Source organism: Caretta caretta, chromosome 4 (genome assembly GCF_965140235.1).
Source record: "Caretta caretta isolate rCarCar2 chromosome 4, rCarCar1.hap1, whole genome shotgun sequence".
Taxonomy (NCBI): Eukaryota; Metazoa; Chordata; order Testudines; family Cheloniidae; genus Caretta; species Caretta caretta.
The window spans coordinates 130,796,850-130,813,434 of record NC_134209.1 but is presented as its reverse complement, the minus strand read 5'-3'; the positions used below and the strand labels follow the sequence as shown (position 1 = coordinate 130,813,434).

General features: G+C 43.5%; 1 protein-coding gene across 1 annotated transcript in view; it reads right to left on the bottom strand.

Moving 5' to 3' along the window:
• The window catches only part of HTRA3 (HtrA serine peptidase 3), a 41,163-nt gene extending 26,198 nt beyond the window's left edge, over nucleotides 1-14,965 (bottom strand). The window contains exon 1 of the mRNA XM_048848989.2: nucleotides 13,778-14,965. Within this exon, the coding sequence (XP_048704946.2) occupies nucleotides 13,778-14,201 (424 nt within the window). The 5' untranslated portion in view covers nucleotides 14,202-14,965. The remainder of the gene's footprint in view (nucleotides 1-13,777) is intronic.
• Between the last annotated feature and the right edge of the window lie 1,620 nt (nucleotides 14,966-16,585).

The following is a 16,585-nucleotide window of genomic DNA, read 5'->3' as shown; positions in this document are numbered from 1 at the left end:
ATCTCTCTAACTGACCGTATAGACTTGCTCCAGTACCTTGTTTGAAGGGGATACTGCAAACAGGGATCACATAGGTCAGTCAGCTATAAGCAGTGTATACTGCTGTTTATTTTATGTACTGCTACATGGGATTCATTTGACTTTCAAATCACAGGCAATTTGCTTGACTCTGTAGTACATTTCATTTTGTTCTAATGAAATCTACTTATAAGAGTTTAAATACTTACATGCAAGTTCAATATTTGGGGTTGGGAAGGAATTTTCCTCCAGGGCAGATTGGAAGAGGCCCTGGAGGTTTTTTGCCTTCCTCTGTAGCATGGGGCACGGGTCACTTGCTGGAGGATTCTCTGCTCCTTGAAGTTTTTAAACCACGATTTGAGGACTTCAGTAGCTCAGACATAGGTAATAGGTTTTTCGCAGGAGTGGGTGGGTGAAATTCTGTGGCCTGCGTTGTGCAGGAGGTCAGACTAGATGATCATAATGGTCATCTTCTGACCTCAGTATCTATGAATCTATGAATACATGCCCTGACATGACATAATACTATTATCACATCTTCCTATAGGTTCTTTGAAAGGCTGATGGCCAGATCCTCAGCTGGTGTAAACTGCCACAAAACTATAGTAATCTAATGATAAATGTGTCCCTGTAGGCCATATCTCTACTGATGAAAATCAACATGGCTCCATTTAAAACAATAGAACTGCACCAATTCACCCTTTGTGTCTGTGCCTAGGATCCTGTGTGCAGCATTTCCCTAGCCACCAGAAGCAGCCACAGCAGCAGAGTGAATCTCGCAAACAATGGATCAGTTACACATGGCTGCTCCTATTGGACCACTAAGGAAGCATTATGGATGGCAGCAGCTTTCCAGGTGTGATCTACGGCAGTGATGCTCAAACTGGGGAGGTTTCAGAGTAGCAGCCGTTTTAGTCTGTATCCGCAAAAAGAAAAGGAGTACTTGTGACACCTTAGAGACTAACAAATTTATTTGAGCATAAGCTTTCGTGAGCTACAGCTCACTTCATCAGATGCATTCAGTGGAAAATACAGTGGGGAGATTTATATACACAGGGAACATGAAACAATGGATGTTACCATACACAATGTAACGAGAGTGATCAGGTAAGGTGAGCTATTACCAGCAGGAGAGCCGGGGGGAAAAAACCTTTTGTAGTGATAATCAAGGTGGGCCACTTCCAGCAATTGATGGTACCCGCATGGCCCCATAGTATGCCAACATTTTTATGGCTGACTTAGAACAACGCTTCCTCAGCTCTCATCCCCTAATGCCCCTACACCACTTGCGCTACATTGATGACATCATCATCTGGACCCATGGAAAAGAAGCCCTTGAGAAATTCCACCATGATTTCAACAATTTCCATCCCACCATCAACCTCAGCCTGGACCAGTCCACACAAGAGATCCACTTCCTAGACACTACGGTGCTAATAAGCGATGGTCACATAAACACCACCCTATACCGGAAACCTACTGACCACTTTGCCGACCTCCATGCCTCCAGCTTTCATCTAGACCACATCACACGATCCATTGTCTATAGCCAAGCTCTATGATACAACCGCATTTGCACCAACCCCTCAGACAGAGACAAACACCTACAAGATCTCTATCAAGCATTCTTACAAACTACAATACCCACCTGCTGAAGTGAAGAAACAGATTGACAGAGCCAGAAGAGTACGCAGAAGTTACCCACTACAGGACAGGCCCAACAAAAAAAATAACAGAACGCCACTAGCCATCACCTTCAGCCCCCAACTAAAACCTCTCCAGTGCATCATCAAGGATCTACGACCTATCCTGAAGGACGATCCATCACTCTCACAGATCTTGGGAGACAGGCCAGTCCTTGCCTACAGACAGCCCCGCAACCTGAAGCAAATATTCACCAGCAACCACACAACAGAACCACTAACCCAGGAACCTATCCTTGCAACAAAGCCTGTTGCCAACTGTGTCCACATATCTATTCAGGGGACACCATCATAGGGCCTAATCTCTTTGGGGGCATGAAGACACTTTAATTTCACTTTTCACAGCAGACTTACTAGCACTCCATCGCCACCCTTGCTTCTGTGCTGCTTCTGGTGGTGGTGCGGCCTTCAGAGACACCCAGCTCTGAAGGCCGTGGTGCTGCCAGCAGCAGCGCAGAGGTAAGGGTGGCGATGGGGTGCTAGTAAGTCTGCTGTGAAAAGTGCTATTAACAAATACCACTATTCACATTGCCATACAAGTGGTTAATTTGTTTTCATTTGAATTTTTTTTTTAAAACTACATTTGCAGTTTGTAATCCTCTGTGTTTACTACTTCCTAATAACTTTTAGCTGGTCTTATAAATTTAGTAATAAAAATTATTTTTTCATTCCTTCTGCCAACTTGCAAAAAACTCAACAGTTTCAGATTAAAAATAATGTGGGGGGAGGGGTATGACAAATTCCGACAAATTCCGTGCATGGTAAGTGGGGGCATGACTGGAAAAGTTTGTACACCACTGATCTAGGGGAGGAGGGAAAGAAAAACTGAAGAGGAGGAAGGAACATATGGTAGGAGAGGAAGGGAAGAAGACAAAGCTGGGGGTAATAAAGGGAAAGTCACACAAACAGAGAGGAGACTGACAAAATTAGGTGGGCCAGTCCTGTACCAATGAGCACCACCTAGCCTGGAAACAACTTTTCCCCCTCTTTCCCTGGGCCAGCAGATATTAGAAGCGCTGCAGACAGTATACTCCAGCCATGAGGATGATTCAGAGCCTGACTCTAGTGACTCCCTTATGACTGGCTGGAGAAGCAAAATTTATAACTTTGTAGAAGTGTTTTGTACTAATTAGCAGCAGAAGACTGCGTCCAGGCCTTGGATGCCGGGAACATAGTGCATGTACGCAGGATCACGTACTGAGAGAGCTTGATCTGGACCAGCTGGAATGACAGATTCCAAAATGTAACTTATTAACATTAGTTACAAACAACTGATGGTGAGCCTTCGACAACTGATGGTGAGTTTATACTTTTGTCTCTTCCTCCAGTAAAATAAAGTGGGGGAGAGAGAGAGAGAGTGTGTGTGTGTGTGGCAGAAATAAGTGGAAATGGGGAGTGAGATATTGGGTATTTCTACGCTGTAATTAAACACCCACGGATGGCCTGTGTCAGCTGACTTGGGCTCACAGGGCTCAGATTGTGGGGCTATAAAATTGCAGTGTAGACATTGGGGCTCAGACGGGAGCCCAAGCTCTGCGACCCCACAAGAGGGAAGAGTCCCAGAGCCCAGGCTCCAGACCCATGCCGAAATGTCTACACCACAGTTTTACAGTTCCGCAGCACCAGCCCCATGAGCCAAGTCGGCTGACGCGGGCCAGCTGCGGGGGTTTAATTGCAGTGTAGACATAGCCATTAAGTCTAAAATGGAGGAAGGGGAAATCTAGAGTAAAAAGAGGGTACAGGATACAGAATAAATAGACTTAGTTCATTTTAAAGTAAATGGTCATACCCCCTGAGAAGTCAATGGAAATTTATACCAGCAGAGGATCTAGCCTATTAGTAAGAGTGAGAGCAAAATGAGGCTCATTACCTTTCTGGAGGTAATACATTATATTAAAATAGGACATTTTGTGCTTAGTAAGAATTTGTGGTTGGGACGCACTCTATATGATTTTATAAAAATATGCTAATGAGTGTGAATATAATGTAACTGGAATATGCTTCATTCAAAAGGTCTCTTGTAAGATATCATTACAAAGCTTATAATCTACTGAGTGTGGTCATCCTATTTGTATAAATGTATGATTCTTGTATCTGAAACTAGAAATATGAAATATAACTCTGAGGGCCTATTGTAATTATGCAAAATATGGGCCACTAATGGTGGTTGGGAACCTTGATGGCGCCCATCAGCCAGGACAATTGACTGTGGATGGCTGCTGTAGGTCAGGCTGCGAGGAATGAAGGCTTGGAGTCTCACAGGAAATGTGACCATGTCACCTGGTACTGAAATCCATCTTAAACCTGGTGCTTTTCCATTTTGGGGTGGAGGGGGGGACCCAGAGAGACAAAGGATTTCCACCTTGTGTCAAAGCCATATAAGGGAGTGGAACAGAACAAAGAGGGCAGCCATCATGCGAAATCCCCTAGCTACCACCTGAGCTGGAACAAAGGCTGTACCAGGGGAAAGGATTGTGCCCAGACTAGAAAGGTGTTCAGTCTGTGAAAGAAACTTATTGAAACATCTGTAAGGGTGAGATTTTACCTGTATTCAGTTTTTATTACTGTACTAGACTTAGACTTGCCTGTTTTATTTTATTTTGCTTGGTGATTCACTTTGTTCTGTCTGTTACCACTTAGAACCATTTAAATCCTACTTTTTCTATTTAATAAAATCACTTTTTACTTATTAATTAATCCAGAATATGTATTAATACGGGTGGGGGGGGCAGATGTGCATCTCTCTCTATCAGTGTTATAGAAGGCGAACAATTTATGAGTTTACCCTGTATAAGCTTTTTCCAGGGTAAAATGGATTTATTTGGGGTGTAGAACCCATTAGGAGTTGAGCATCTGAGTGTTAAAGAGAGGCAGACTTCTGTAAACTGCTTTCAGTTAAGCCTACAGCTGTTAGGGGACATGGTTCAGACCTGGGTCTGGGTCTGCAGCAAGCTAGCGGGTCTGGCTCAAACCAGGCAAGACACTGAAGTACTAAGCTGACTGGGCAGGAGAGCAGGAGCAGAAATAGTCTTGGCACATCAGGTGGCAGCTACCAGGGGGTTTCTGTGATCCAACCCGTCACAGTGGTCTTCACATTTTTTCTTAAATTCAGGTTCAGAATTTATTTAAAGTCTAAAATTGAAGAGATTTGTGTGTTTAGCTGTATTATTAAGGCTTATGGAGGACTGCAAACTGACAGAAGTGATCACTGGAGGAAAGCATTGTCCCTGTTGTGCTTGGATTTGCTCATGGAAAGAAATGAAAAAGAAATAAAAAGATTATGTGTCTGCTTAAAAAACAGAAACATCTGCTGGAACCATAGGAACCCCAGCAGCTTTTCTGATGAATTAAGATTAAGTTGCATAGCTGTGCATTGACCATAAAGTCTTGGTCAATATAAGACTATGTCATGTTTCAGGCAACATATTATTATAATGGATGTCTAACATGCACAGATGAAAACGGCATGATGAACAGCAACTATCATAATGCCACTAAATAAAGTCATGGTACACCCACATCTTGAATACTGCATGCAGTTCTGGTCGACCCATCTCAAAAAAGGTATATTAGAAAAGAATTGGAAAAAGTACAGAGGAGGGCAACAAAGATGATTTGGGGTATGGAACAGCATCCATATGAGGAGAGATTAAAAACACTTGGATTGTTCATCTTAGAAAAGAGACGACTAAGGGGTGATACAATAGAAGTCTTTAAAATGATGAGTGGTGTGGAGAAAAGTGAATAAGGAAGTGTAATTTACCGCTTCACATAACACAAGAACCAGGAGTCACCCAATGAAATAAATAGGGAGCAGGTTTAAAACAAACACAAGGAAGTACTTCTACACACAACACACAGCCAACCTGTGGAACTCCTTGCCAGAGCATGTTGTGAAGGCCAGGAGTATAAGTAGGTTCAAAAAAAGAATTAAATACGTTCATGGAGGATAGGTCCAGCAATGGCTATTAGCTGAGATGTCAGGGACACAACCCCATGTTCTGGGTGTCCCTAAACCTCTGACTGCCAAAAGCTGGGATTGGAAAACAGGGGATCAATCACTCAGTAGTTTCCCTGTTCTGTTCATTCCCTCTGAAACATCTGGCACCAGCCAGTGTCAAAAGACTACTGGGCTATGTGAACCATTAGTCTGACCCAATATGGCCATTCTTATGTTCTTATAACAAACACTGAAATGGGCTTTCTCAGTCTTTAGCTGAGGTAACAAAGGCAGGATGGAGATGGATTGAAAGATACCTTCCAGTTGAGGACAGTTTGCTGCCTAGCTAGATTCAGAAGGAGAGAGCTTCACTTTGCCTTTCTGCCTGATCTTTTTTCGCAAGCAATAAAATCATCAAAATGTCCCTTTCCTCTTAGATGTTCTGTACCAGAACAAGAAAATATCAAATTCTAAATGTCCTTTTGGTCACTAAATAATATTTTCCCTTCTCACCCACAAGAGCTCAAAGCAAAATGTTTTAAAACAGTCCCAGACTAAACAAAACCAGTCCAAAAAAAAAAAAAAAAGTGGCCTAGACTTAGAGTTTGTGTTTCCAGTTGATACCTTGCAATGGGCTGCCCTAACTAAAATATACAGTCATAGGCTTCTTGGGGGCTCTTATGACAGCAATACAAATAAAAGACTCCAGTATTTCTCTCACTTAGCCTTATTCCTCAAAAATTTAAAGTAATTATATACCAAGTTGTAGCCTCAAGATTACTCACATGTACAAACAGTTGGTAAACCTCAATGTCGCAGGCAGAGCTGTGCTGGATAGATTTGTAGTCACATATTTTCTGATTCTCTTTTCAAGAATTTAAACATTGTGGTCAACTCATCTTTTAGGGTCTGATCCTGCAAAGACTGAATCACACGGTTAACTTCATGCCATGTGTAGTCTTTGACTTCAGCAGGACTGTTCATGGCATAAAGTTCCTCTGTGCATAAATCTTTGCAGGATTAATGCCATAGAGCCTGATCCATAGCTGACTGAAGTCAAAGGGACTCTTTCCATCAACTTCAATAGTCTTTAGATCAAGCCCCTGAAGAGCTACTTACCCCCATAAGTAACTTTTGAAATATTACATATTATAATTAAATATATATGATAAATATGTGTGTGCATGGATATGCAGTATACTGAGCACATACACTATTCTGAAATATAACAGATTTAGGAATAGTAATTCTACTTGCACAGTGTATTAGTTATTTTTTCTGATTTTCGTACCTGGATTTTTATTGCTAAATGTATTTATATGACGAGAAGATTTCCAAGACTTCACCTGTTCCTTTCTACTGTTCTCCAGATCATAGAAATCTATTTATATATAAATTTACATATATATCAGGGTTGTTCACACAGAAACCACCTCTGATGTTGCAGAGAATTATGATTTCATGCAGGGGATACTTTATTAACAGCACATGAATTCTAAGGCGCTCTAAAGAACCTGTTGCATGCAAATATCTTTAATAGTTAAGAAATCAGCAAGAGAAATACAAAACATATGTGATACACCTGCAAAATTTGAGCCTGATCTTTCAATTCTTTAGTCATTTGAATACTTTGATTGACTTTATTGGGAGCATAAGTAATATAATTACAACTTAATTATGTTTACTTTAATGGAAGGTAAGGGTTTGCATCTTTGATTGCAAAGCATTTATTTTCCAGGCAGGTTTAAGCTGCTATTAAAACAATGAGGAAAACATAAGAACATAAGAATGGCCACACTGGGTCAGCCCAGTATCCTGTCTGCCAACAGTGGCCAATGCCAGGTGCCCCAGAGGGAGTGAACCTAACAGGTAATGATCAAGTGATCTCTCTCTCCTGCCATCCATCTCCACCCTCTGACAAATAGAGGCTAGGGACACCATTCCTTACCCATCTTGGCTAATAGCCATTAATGAATTAACCTCCATGAATTTATCTAGTTCTCTTTTAAATCCTGTTATAGTCCTAGCCTTCACAACCTCCTCAGGCAAGGAGTTCCACAGGTTGACTGTGCACTGTGTGAAGAAGAATTTACTTTTATTTGTTTTAAACCTGCTGCTCATTAATTTCATTTCATGGCCCTTAGTTCTTATATTATGGAAACAAGTAAATAACTTTTCCTTATTCACTTTCTCCACACCACTCACAATTTTATATACCTCTATCATATCCCCCCTTAGTCTTCTCTTTTCCAAGCTGAAAAGTCCTAGCCTCTTTAATTTTTGGATGGCTTGTCTTTGTATATTTGGGATAGAAAACACAATAGAAGACATTCATTTAAAAACTAAGAGCTGTAGCAAAATGCTGATTTGCTAAGAAAAGAAATGAATTTGCACTGTATTAAATCAGTAACAAATTACTTGCTCATTATGGCCTGAGCCCAAGTTCTGCAAGTAGTCCCATGGTCACTTGGGCTACTCACCTGAGTAAGGCTGTTCATGTTTGGAGGCTCAAGCCATTATACAGTAACAATAGTGACAGCATGATCTGGTGCTTATAGCTGTGTTTGTATATACAAATGATCTATGATACTCAGTTCTTTGGATTCGGCATGCCCAGGTATAGGAGTCTGTGCGGTCCTTCATGCTCCTTTCTCAACCAAAGAACGTTCTAAAGGAGCAGAGGTGATCAGAAAAATGAGCACTCTTCACCCACTCAGTCATTCTGGGCCTTTGTTTTTGACATGTATTCTTCCTCCCTCTGTCTTCCACCAGCCCTATTTTTATCCAACCACACTTATCACAGATGTATGTCATTAGAAAGTACAGCCAGTGTTGCATCTCCCTATCTTAGCTAACTATAGTGACTACCTAACTTTGCATACATATGTCAAACTGCTGACAAGCAAAGCAGCAGAAGTTCCAAGGTTACTCCTCATGGTATACTCTGTAAGGTATAACCTAAACCACTTGGTAAAGCTATCGTTAGTCTGGATATTATTTTATATACAACTGGTGGAGTGAAATTGGATCAACTTTATAAGTATGTCAGTGTCTCCAAATTCTGAGCAATCTGCAGCCAGATTCCCTGCACAAACAGAGAAAATGTAGAAACATGACTTTAACTTTGAACAGTTACTGTCTTTTAAAATATTTTATGACAGCCATAGCATGTTACTGTTTTTAAAAGAACCATAACTGAGTTCTACGCCTGGCTCATCCATTGATTCTATCTGACCTTGGGCGAAACACTTGGTCACTTTGAGCTTCAGTCAGCACAGCTGTAGAATTTAAAAAAAAAAAAAATCAGAACTTCACTCTAAACCAGATGTTACATTGGAGTTGACGTTTTCCCAGGTCAGAAACAAATTGCCAAATAACGGGAACACAAAAACAGTTACTTGGAAAAAAAATGTAACCTCTACCCCACTGCTCCAAATTCCTAAGTTATTACAGTGAACACAGGAGGATGCCAGGAAGAAATGCCACATGCACTAGAAACAAAAAGAAAAGGAGTACTTGTCGCACCTTAGAGACTAACAAATTTATTTGAGCATAAGCTTTCCTGAGCTACAGCTCACTTCATCAGATGCATTCAGTGGAAAATACAGTGGGGAGATTTATATACATAGAGAACATGAAACAATGGGTTTTACCATACACACTGCAATGAGAGTGATCACTTAAGGTGAGCTATTAACAGTATGAGAGCCGGGGGGGGGGGGGGGGGAAACGACCTTTTGCAGTGATAATCAAGGTGGGCCATTTCCAGCAGTTGACAAGAACATCTGAGGAACAGTGCGGGGGGGGGGGGGGGAAATAAACATGGGGAAATAGTTTACTTTGTGTAATGACCCATCCACTCCCAGTCTCTATTCAAGCCTAAGTTAATTGTATCCAGTTTGCAAATTAATTCCAATTCAGCAGTCTCTCCTTGGAGTCTGTTTTTGAAGTTTTTTTGTTGAAGAATTGCAACTTTTAGGTTTTTATTCAAATGATCACAGAGATTGAAGTGTTCTCCAACTGATTTTTTGAATGTTATAATTCTTGATGTCTGATTTGTGTCCATTTATTCTTTTACGTAGAGATTGTCCAGTTTGACCAATGTACATGGCAGAGGGGCATTGCTGGCACATGATGGCATATATCACATTGGTAGATGTGCAGATGAACAAGCCTCTGATAGTGTGGCTGTTGTGATTAGGCCCTATGGTGGTGTCCCCTGAACAGATATGTGAACACAGTTGGCAACGGGCTTTGTTGCAAGGATAGGTTCCTGGGTTAGAGGTTCTGTTGTGTGGTGTGTCGTTGTTGGTGAGTATTTGCTTCAGGTTGCGGGGCTGTCTGTAAGCAAGGACTGGCCTGTCCCCCAAGATCTCTGAGACTGATGGGTCGTCCTTCAGGATAGGTTATAGATCCCTGATGATGCGTTGGAGAGGTTTTAGTTGGGGGCTGAAGGTGATGGCTAGTGGCGTTCTGTTATTTTCTTTGTTGGGCCTTTCCTGTAGTAGGTGACTTCTGGGTACTCTTCTGGCTCTGTCAATCTGTTTCTTCACTTCAGCGGGTGGGTATTGTAGTTGTAAGAATGCTTGATAGAGATCTTGTAGGTGTTTGTCTCTGTCTGAGGGTTTGGAGCAAATGCGGTTGTATCATAGAGCTTGGCTATAGACAATGGATCGATATCCCCGATAATGTCATGGCAAACCTGGTGGCTGAACTTTGTGACTTTGTCCTCACCTATAACTATTTCACATTTGGGGACAATGTATACCTTCAAATCAGCGGCACTGCTATGAGTACCCTCATGGCCCCACAGTATGCCAACATTTTTATGACTCACTTAGAACAACGCTTCCTCAGCTCTCGTCCCCTAATGCCCCTACTCTACTTGCGCTACATTGATGACATCTTCATCATCTGGACCCATGGAAAAGAAGCCCTTGAGGAATTCCACCATGATTTCAACAATTTCCATCCCACCATCAACCTCAGCCTGGACCAGTCCACACAAGAGATCCACTTCCTGAACACTATGGTGCTAATAAGCGATGGTCACATAAACACCACCCTATACCGGAAGCCTACTGACCACTATGCCTATATCCATGCCTCCAGCTTTCATCCAGACCACATCACACGGTCCATTGTCTACAGCCAAGCTGTAAGATACAGCTGCATTTGCTCCAACCCCTCAGACAGAGGCACACACCTACAAGATCTCTATCAAGCATTCTTACAACTACAATACCCACCTGCTGATGTGAAGAAACAGATTGACAGAGCCAGGACAGTACCCAGAAGTCACCTACTACAGGAAAGGCCCAACAAAGAAAATAACAGAACGCCACTAGCCATCACCTTCAGCCCCCAACTAAAACCTCTCCAACGCATCATCAAGGATCTATAACCTATCCTGAAGGACTACCCATCAGTCTCAGAGATCTTGGGGGACAGGCCAGTCCTTGCTTACAGACAGCCCCGCAACCTGAAGCAAATACTCACCAACAACCACACACCACACAACAGAACCACTAACCCAGGAACCTATCCTTGCAACAAAGCCCGTTGCCAACTGCGTCCACATATCTATTCAGGGGACACCACCATAGGGCCTAATCACATCAGCCACACTATCAGAGGCTCGTTCACCTGCACATCTACCAATGTGATATATGCCATCATGTGCCAGCAATGCCCCTCTGCCATGTACATTGGTCAAACTGGACAGTCTCTATGTAAAAGAATAAATGGACACAAATCAGACGTCAAGAATTTTAACATTCAAAAACCAGTTGGAGAACACTTCAATCTCTGTGGTCACTCAATTACAGACCTAAAAGTTGCAATTCTTCAACAAAAAAACTTCAAAAACAGACTCCAAGGAGAGACTGCTGAATTGGAATTAATATGCAATCTGGATACAATTAATTTAGGCTTGAATAGAGATTGGGAGTGGATGGGTCATTACACAAAGTAAACTATTTCCCCATGTTTATTCCCCCCCCCCCCCCCGCACTGTTTCTCAGAGGTTCTTGTCAACTGCTGGAAATGGCCCACCTTGATTATCACTACAAAAGGCTTTCCCCCCCAACCTCCTCCCCCCGCTCTCCTGCTGTTAATAGCTCACCTTAAGTGATCACTCTCATTACAGTGTGTATGGTAACACCCATTGTTTCATGTTCTCTATGTATATAAATCTCCCCACTGTATTTTCCACTGAGTACATCCGATGAAGTTAGCTGTAGCTCACGAAAGCTTATGCTCAAATAGATTTGTTAGTCTCTAAGGTGCCACAAGTACTCCTTTTCTTTTTCCAAATACAGACTAACATGGCTGCTACTCTGAAACTAAAAACAAAACATTCCTTAAGTCCCTAGGTACAATATCAAATACTAATTTTTATGGTTAAACATTCTAAATGTTCTGAATGAATGAGTTCAAACTAAGTATTGGAAGTGTCAGAGTTAATGGTTTTATACGTTGAGATGTCTAGATAAGAGAACGTTACAACTTCAAAATTTTAGGGAGGCAAACTGGCTCAGTAGAAAGTACAGTGGACTGGGGCCTACTAGATAACCTAGGACAAATCACTGCACCTCTCTGTTGCAGTTTCCCCATCTATAAAATGGGGATAACAATATTTAGCTCCTTTCTCAAGCAGTTTGAGAGCCACAGATGAAAAGTGCTATAAGAGTCTAACAATAGACAAGTCCCCTTTCCCTACCTACATCCCTTCCAATGAATTGTTTGCCCATAGTTCTTATGGTTTTTACAACCCTTGCTAATATATTTCATCTGACTTTACTGAAGCATTGATGTGTCACTTAAAATGCCAGAACACCTATCCACTGTTGTTTTCGGGGATGTTGATGGAAACAATGTAAAAATCAGCCATTAAATAATTTACTAGAAAATTTGTGAACTTTTGGAAAAATAAGTCAAATCGACACTTTCAGAAAAGTCGTTCATTTTAATACCTAAAAATCAACAACTGATCACCAAAGTCTTTTGAAGTTAGTAAATCCAGTTGGACGTGAGCTGGGAATAGTACAATATCCTAGGTCAGACAAAAACGGTAATACCAAATTGCACTCTAAAACATTCAAATGATTTAGTGTACAAGTTGAACAGACAATAGCATCCTGGTATCTTTGCCATTTCAAAATACACAAAAGCACTCTGATATGTGGGGAGTACTGTATGGATGATGGACTACAGTACATTGTTACAGTAAAACAAAATATAAGTGATACTTTAGCTTGCACCTGCTGGGCTGGTTATTGTTATGTCTCTTCTTGCTCTGCCTTATACATCAGATATCACATGTGCTTTTTTAATCGATGTATGGCAGGTCAAAACATTTCACTGTGTAAATGTAGGCATTGTGAAATGCCCCAGACTGTAAGATTTCAGTGCCCTGATTTTGACTTGGAAGGACCACTTTTAAGGCTGAAAGGATAATGCTGACCATGCAGTCGTGGCTTTTCTATTGCTGCTTTCTTACTGCTAATAAAATGTTATGCTCATTCCTTTATATCACTTTTCATTCAAAGATCTCAAAGTACCTTTACAAAGGAATGTAAGTTTCATTATTCCATTTTAAACTGGTGTAAACTGAAGCACAGAGAGTGAGTTACCCAAGGTCATACAGCAGATCAATAGCAGAGCCAGGATTAGAACACAGTACTCCTGAATCCAGGGCTCTAACCACAAGACCACAGTGCCCATTAGTGAATGTGATTGATCTGATATGGACAAGGCCTGAACACCCTGGCTTATTTCACAAACAGCTTAGATCTTCTTTGGTTGCCAAATTGAGTAAGGAGTCTAACTGACAACAGCTCTGTATCTCATTCCAGTCCCCTGAGCCATCCCATCCTCCAAGATCACTTGAAATTTAAATGTTTCATTAACTTGGAAACTGACGTGTGATGTGCACAACAGCTAAGGGGTTCATGTTCACCCACAAAACGCCTCCCTTCCCCCACCCATTGCATCCTATCTCCTGGGTGGAGCACGTTAAGCAGTCCCCAGCACCCAAGATGGCCCTGCTGAAAGTGCAGCAGCTCAATGTTACCAGTGGTAATGATGGGGGTGGCGGTGCCCTGCACGGTCTTACCCGATTCACAGGCGCCTTTCTGGATCTGGATGACAGCTGGCAACCCCTGTTGCAAAGCCTTACGGCTCACCGCCTTCAGCTGACACACATTGTCATAGGTCCTGCCATCGCTGCCGCACACCTGGTAGCTGAGCTTGCACTGGCATACCCCTTTGCCGAAACGCTTGCCCACGGGGTGCTTGCAATCCAGGCTGTCCCCGCATGGCGGGTCTTCCTTGCGGCCACAGGAATCACCTTCTCCCGCAGCACAGATAAGGCAGCAGTTGCAACGATCGGGGACATAGCCGCTTGGGCAGCTGGGGCTCGGGCACTTGGAGACATTGCAACGAGCTGGACATTTGCCATTGGCCACAAAGGGCTCTGCAAAGGTCCGGCTAGAACTTAGCGCCAGCAGGAGCAAAACTCGCAACAGAAAAACCATCATCACCTGTGACACCTTTTTAATTGGGGAGAGGAAAATGTGCAAATCCAGGGGAATAAGAAGGGCGTGCGGGGGGGCGGGGGCAAAAACAGGCAAAATGTGCAATTAAAATGCAGTGAGGGAATAACAGAAAAGGGGAAGTCAGGCTTTGCACGCACACAAGAAAAGGAAAGAGTTAATCTTCCTTAAACAGCCCCCCAGCCTGTGACTGGCACACCCCTGTTAATGTTATGGGGCTCTCCACAATACAGGAGGGAGCGGCAGGCAGAAAGAAAAGAGAGGCTGGGAAGAGGTTAAACCACGAAGCCCCGAAGTCAAGGCTGGGTCAGTCCATCCGCGTGGAGTCAACTTGCAACAGCGCAGCGGCGCTTCGGGACGCGCTTGCCGGGCTGGGCTTCTGCGCGCTCCTTTAATCCTCACGAAGCCTCCACCCCCGGCCTCCGGCTCCCCAGAGCCGCTGCAGGAGCTATCGGGAGCGCGGCGGCAGCACGAGCCGCAAGAGGCGGCGGAGACAGAAGCGAGTGACGCCGGGCAGTTAGATGCGGGCGGCGGCGGCGGCAGCTGCCTCTCCGGGGTCCCTGTCAGCGGCAGCACTGGCAGGACCAGCTGCAGAGACCGCCGCTTCAGCCGGCGCTCAGGCCCCACCTCCGGCGTGGGGAAGCCTCCTCCCTTCCCTGCGGACACGCACTGGGCTGCACCGTGTCCGGGCTCAGCAAGCTGGCTGGGCTCCGTGCAAAGGGAAGTGACTGAGTTTACGTGGGGGCAGAGGCTCGGGTTTTCATGTTTGCCTCACCACAGTAACTGTTGGTTAAACAGAGCGAGGATGAAAAGCAGCAGCGAGCCCGGCGTTCCAGGGGCCCGTGGGCAGAAGGCCAGAGCTACACTGTGTGAAAATGAGGGATTAACTCACAAGCAGATGGTCCAAAATAGCTGTGAACAAGTCAGTCGTGGCATGCCTGGAAATCGGAGAGGGAAGTGGCCTACGGCATCATCGAGGCTCATTTTCTTCCTCTTTCCCTCTCACCTTTGCCCTTAATTAAATACCCTTTAAATATAGCAAATTATATATGTTCAAACCACCTCACAAACATTATTAATTGTGTTAATTGTGGTGAGGCCTAGCGACCAACCGAGATCAGGACCCCACTGTCCCGTGAATTCCCACAACACTGGTACCAGGGCAGTAAGTATTATGAGCCTCTTTTTAGAAGATGAGCAAATTGAGGCAGGGAGAGATTAGGCGATTTGCCCGACCCCCACAAAGGCTCAGTGGCACAGCTAGATTACAGCTGAGGAATTCCTGACTCCCAGCTCTGAGTAAGAGTCCCAACTGATGTAAATCTGCATAGATCCACTGAAATCATCATGCCTATGTGCACCAGCTGAGGATCTGGCCCTTTGCCTGCAATCCTCCAAATCACCACTCGCTGAAAATGACTTTAAAGCTTATTTTTTACATTCTCATTCTTATAAAATATTTCAGTAGGAGGTAATACTTACATAGTACTTTGCACACATTAATTAATCCTAATAGTGCTGGGAGGTAGGGATGTAATATTATATTCCCATTTTACAGAGAGGACAATTACGGCATGGATTGAGGTCCAGATTGCACCCATTGACTTTAGGTCATGAATGATTTGACCAAGGGCACGAGAGGACACTGTCACAGCCAGCATTAGTAATCAGGAATTTCTAGTTTCCAGTCATCTGTTCAGACTGCACCTCTCTCTCTCTGTGGGTACGTCTACCCTGCAAAAACAAACCTGCGGCTGCGAGTTTCAGACAGATGCTGGAACAATTTGTATAGTGGGGGTGCTGAGAGCCATTGAACCAAACTGTAAACCCTGTATATGGTGGAAACCACTTCAAGCCAGGGGGTGCAGCAGCATCCCTAGTTCCAGAACCTATGGTCTCAGAGCCCGTTAGCTGATGGGCTCGTGGGGCTTTTGCTATGGAGCTAAAAATAGCAGTGTAGATGTTCCTGCGAGGGCTGGAGCCTGGTCTCCGAAACCAGGCGAGGAGGGAGGGTGTCAGAGCCCAGGCTCCAGCCTGAGCAGGAAAGTCTACAAGGCTATTTTTGCCCCATAGTATGAGCCCCACGAGACCGAGTGAGTTGACTTCAGCTCTGAGACTCTGCCACAGGTGGTTTTATTTATTTATATTTTGAAGTGTAGACATATCCTGTGTCACTTTTATAGTCTTTGGTCTTTGTTAACTTTATTTCCTTCTCCATCCTGTGGAGCCAGTATATTTTCCCTCCTTGTTAACTCTCTCAGGCACACAAGTTGAAATCTCAAGCAAGCTCTGGGCAGGAGAAATTCCTTCTTTTCGTAGGCGGACATCAGAGCTCAATGTCCCGATTCTGTAACTAGAGCATGGTCTCT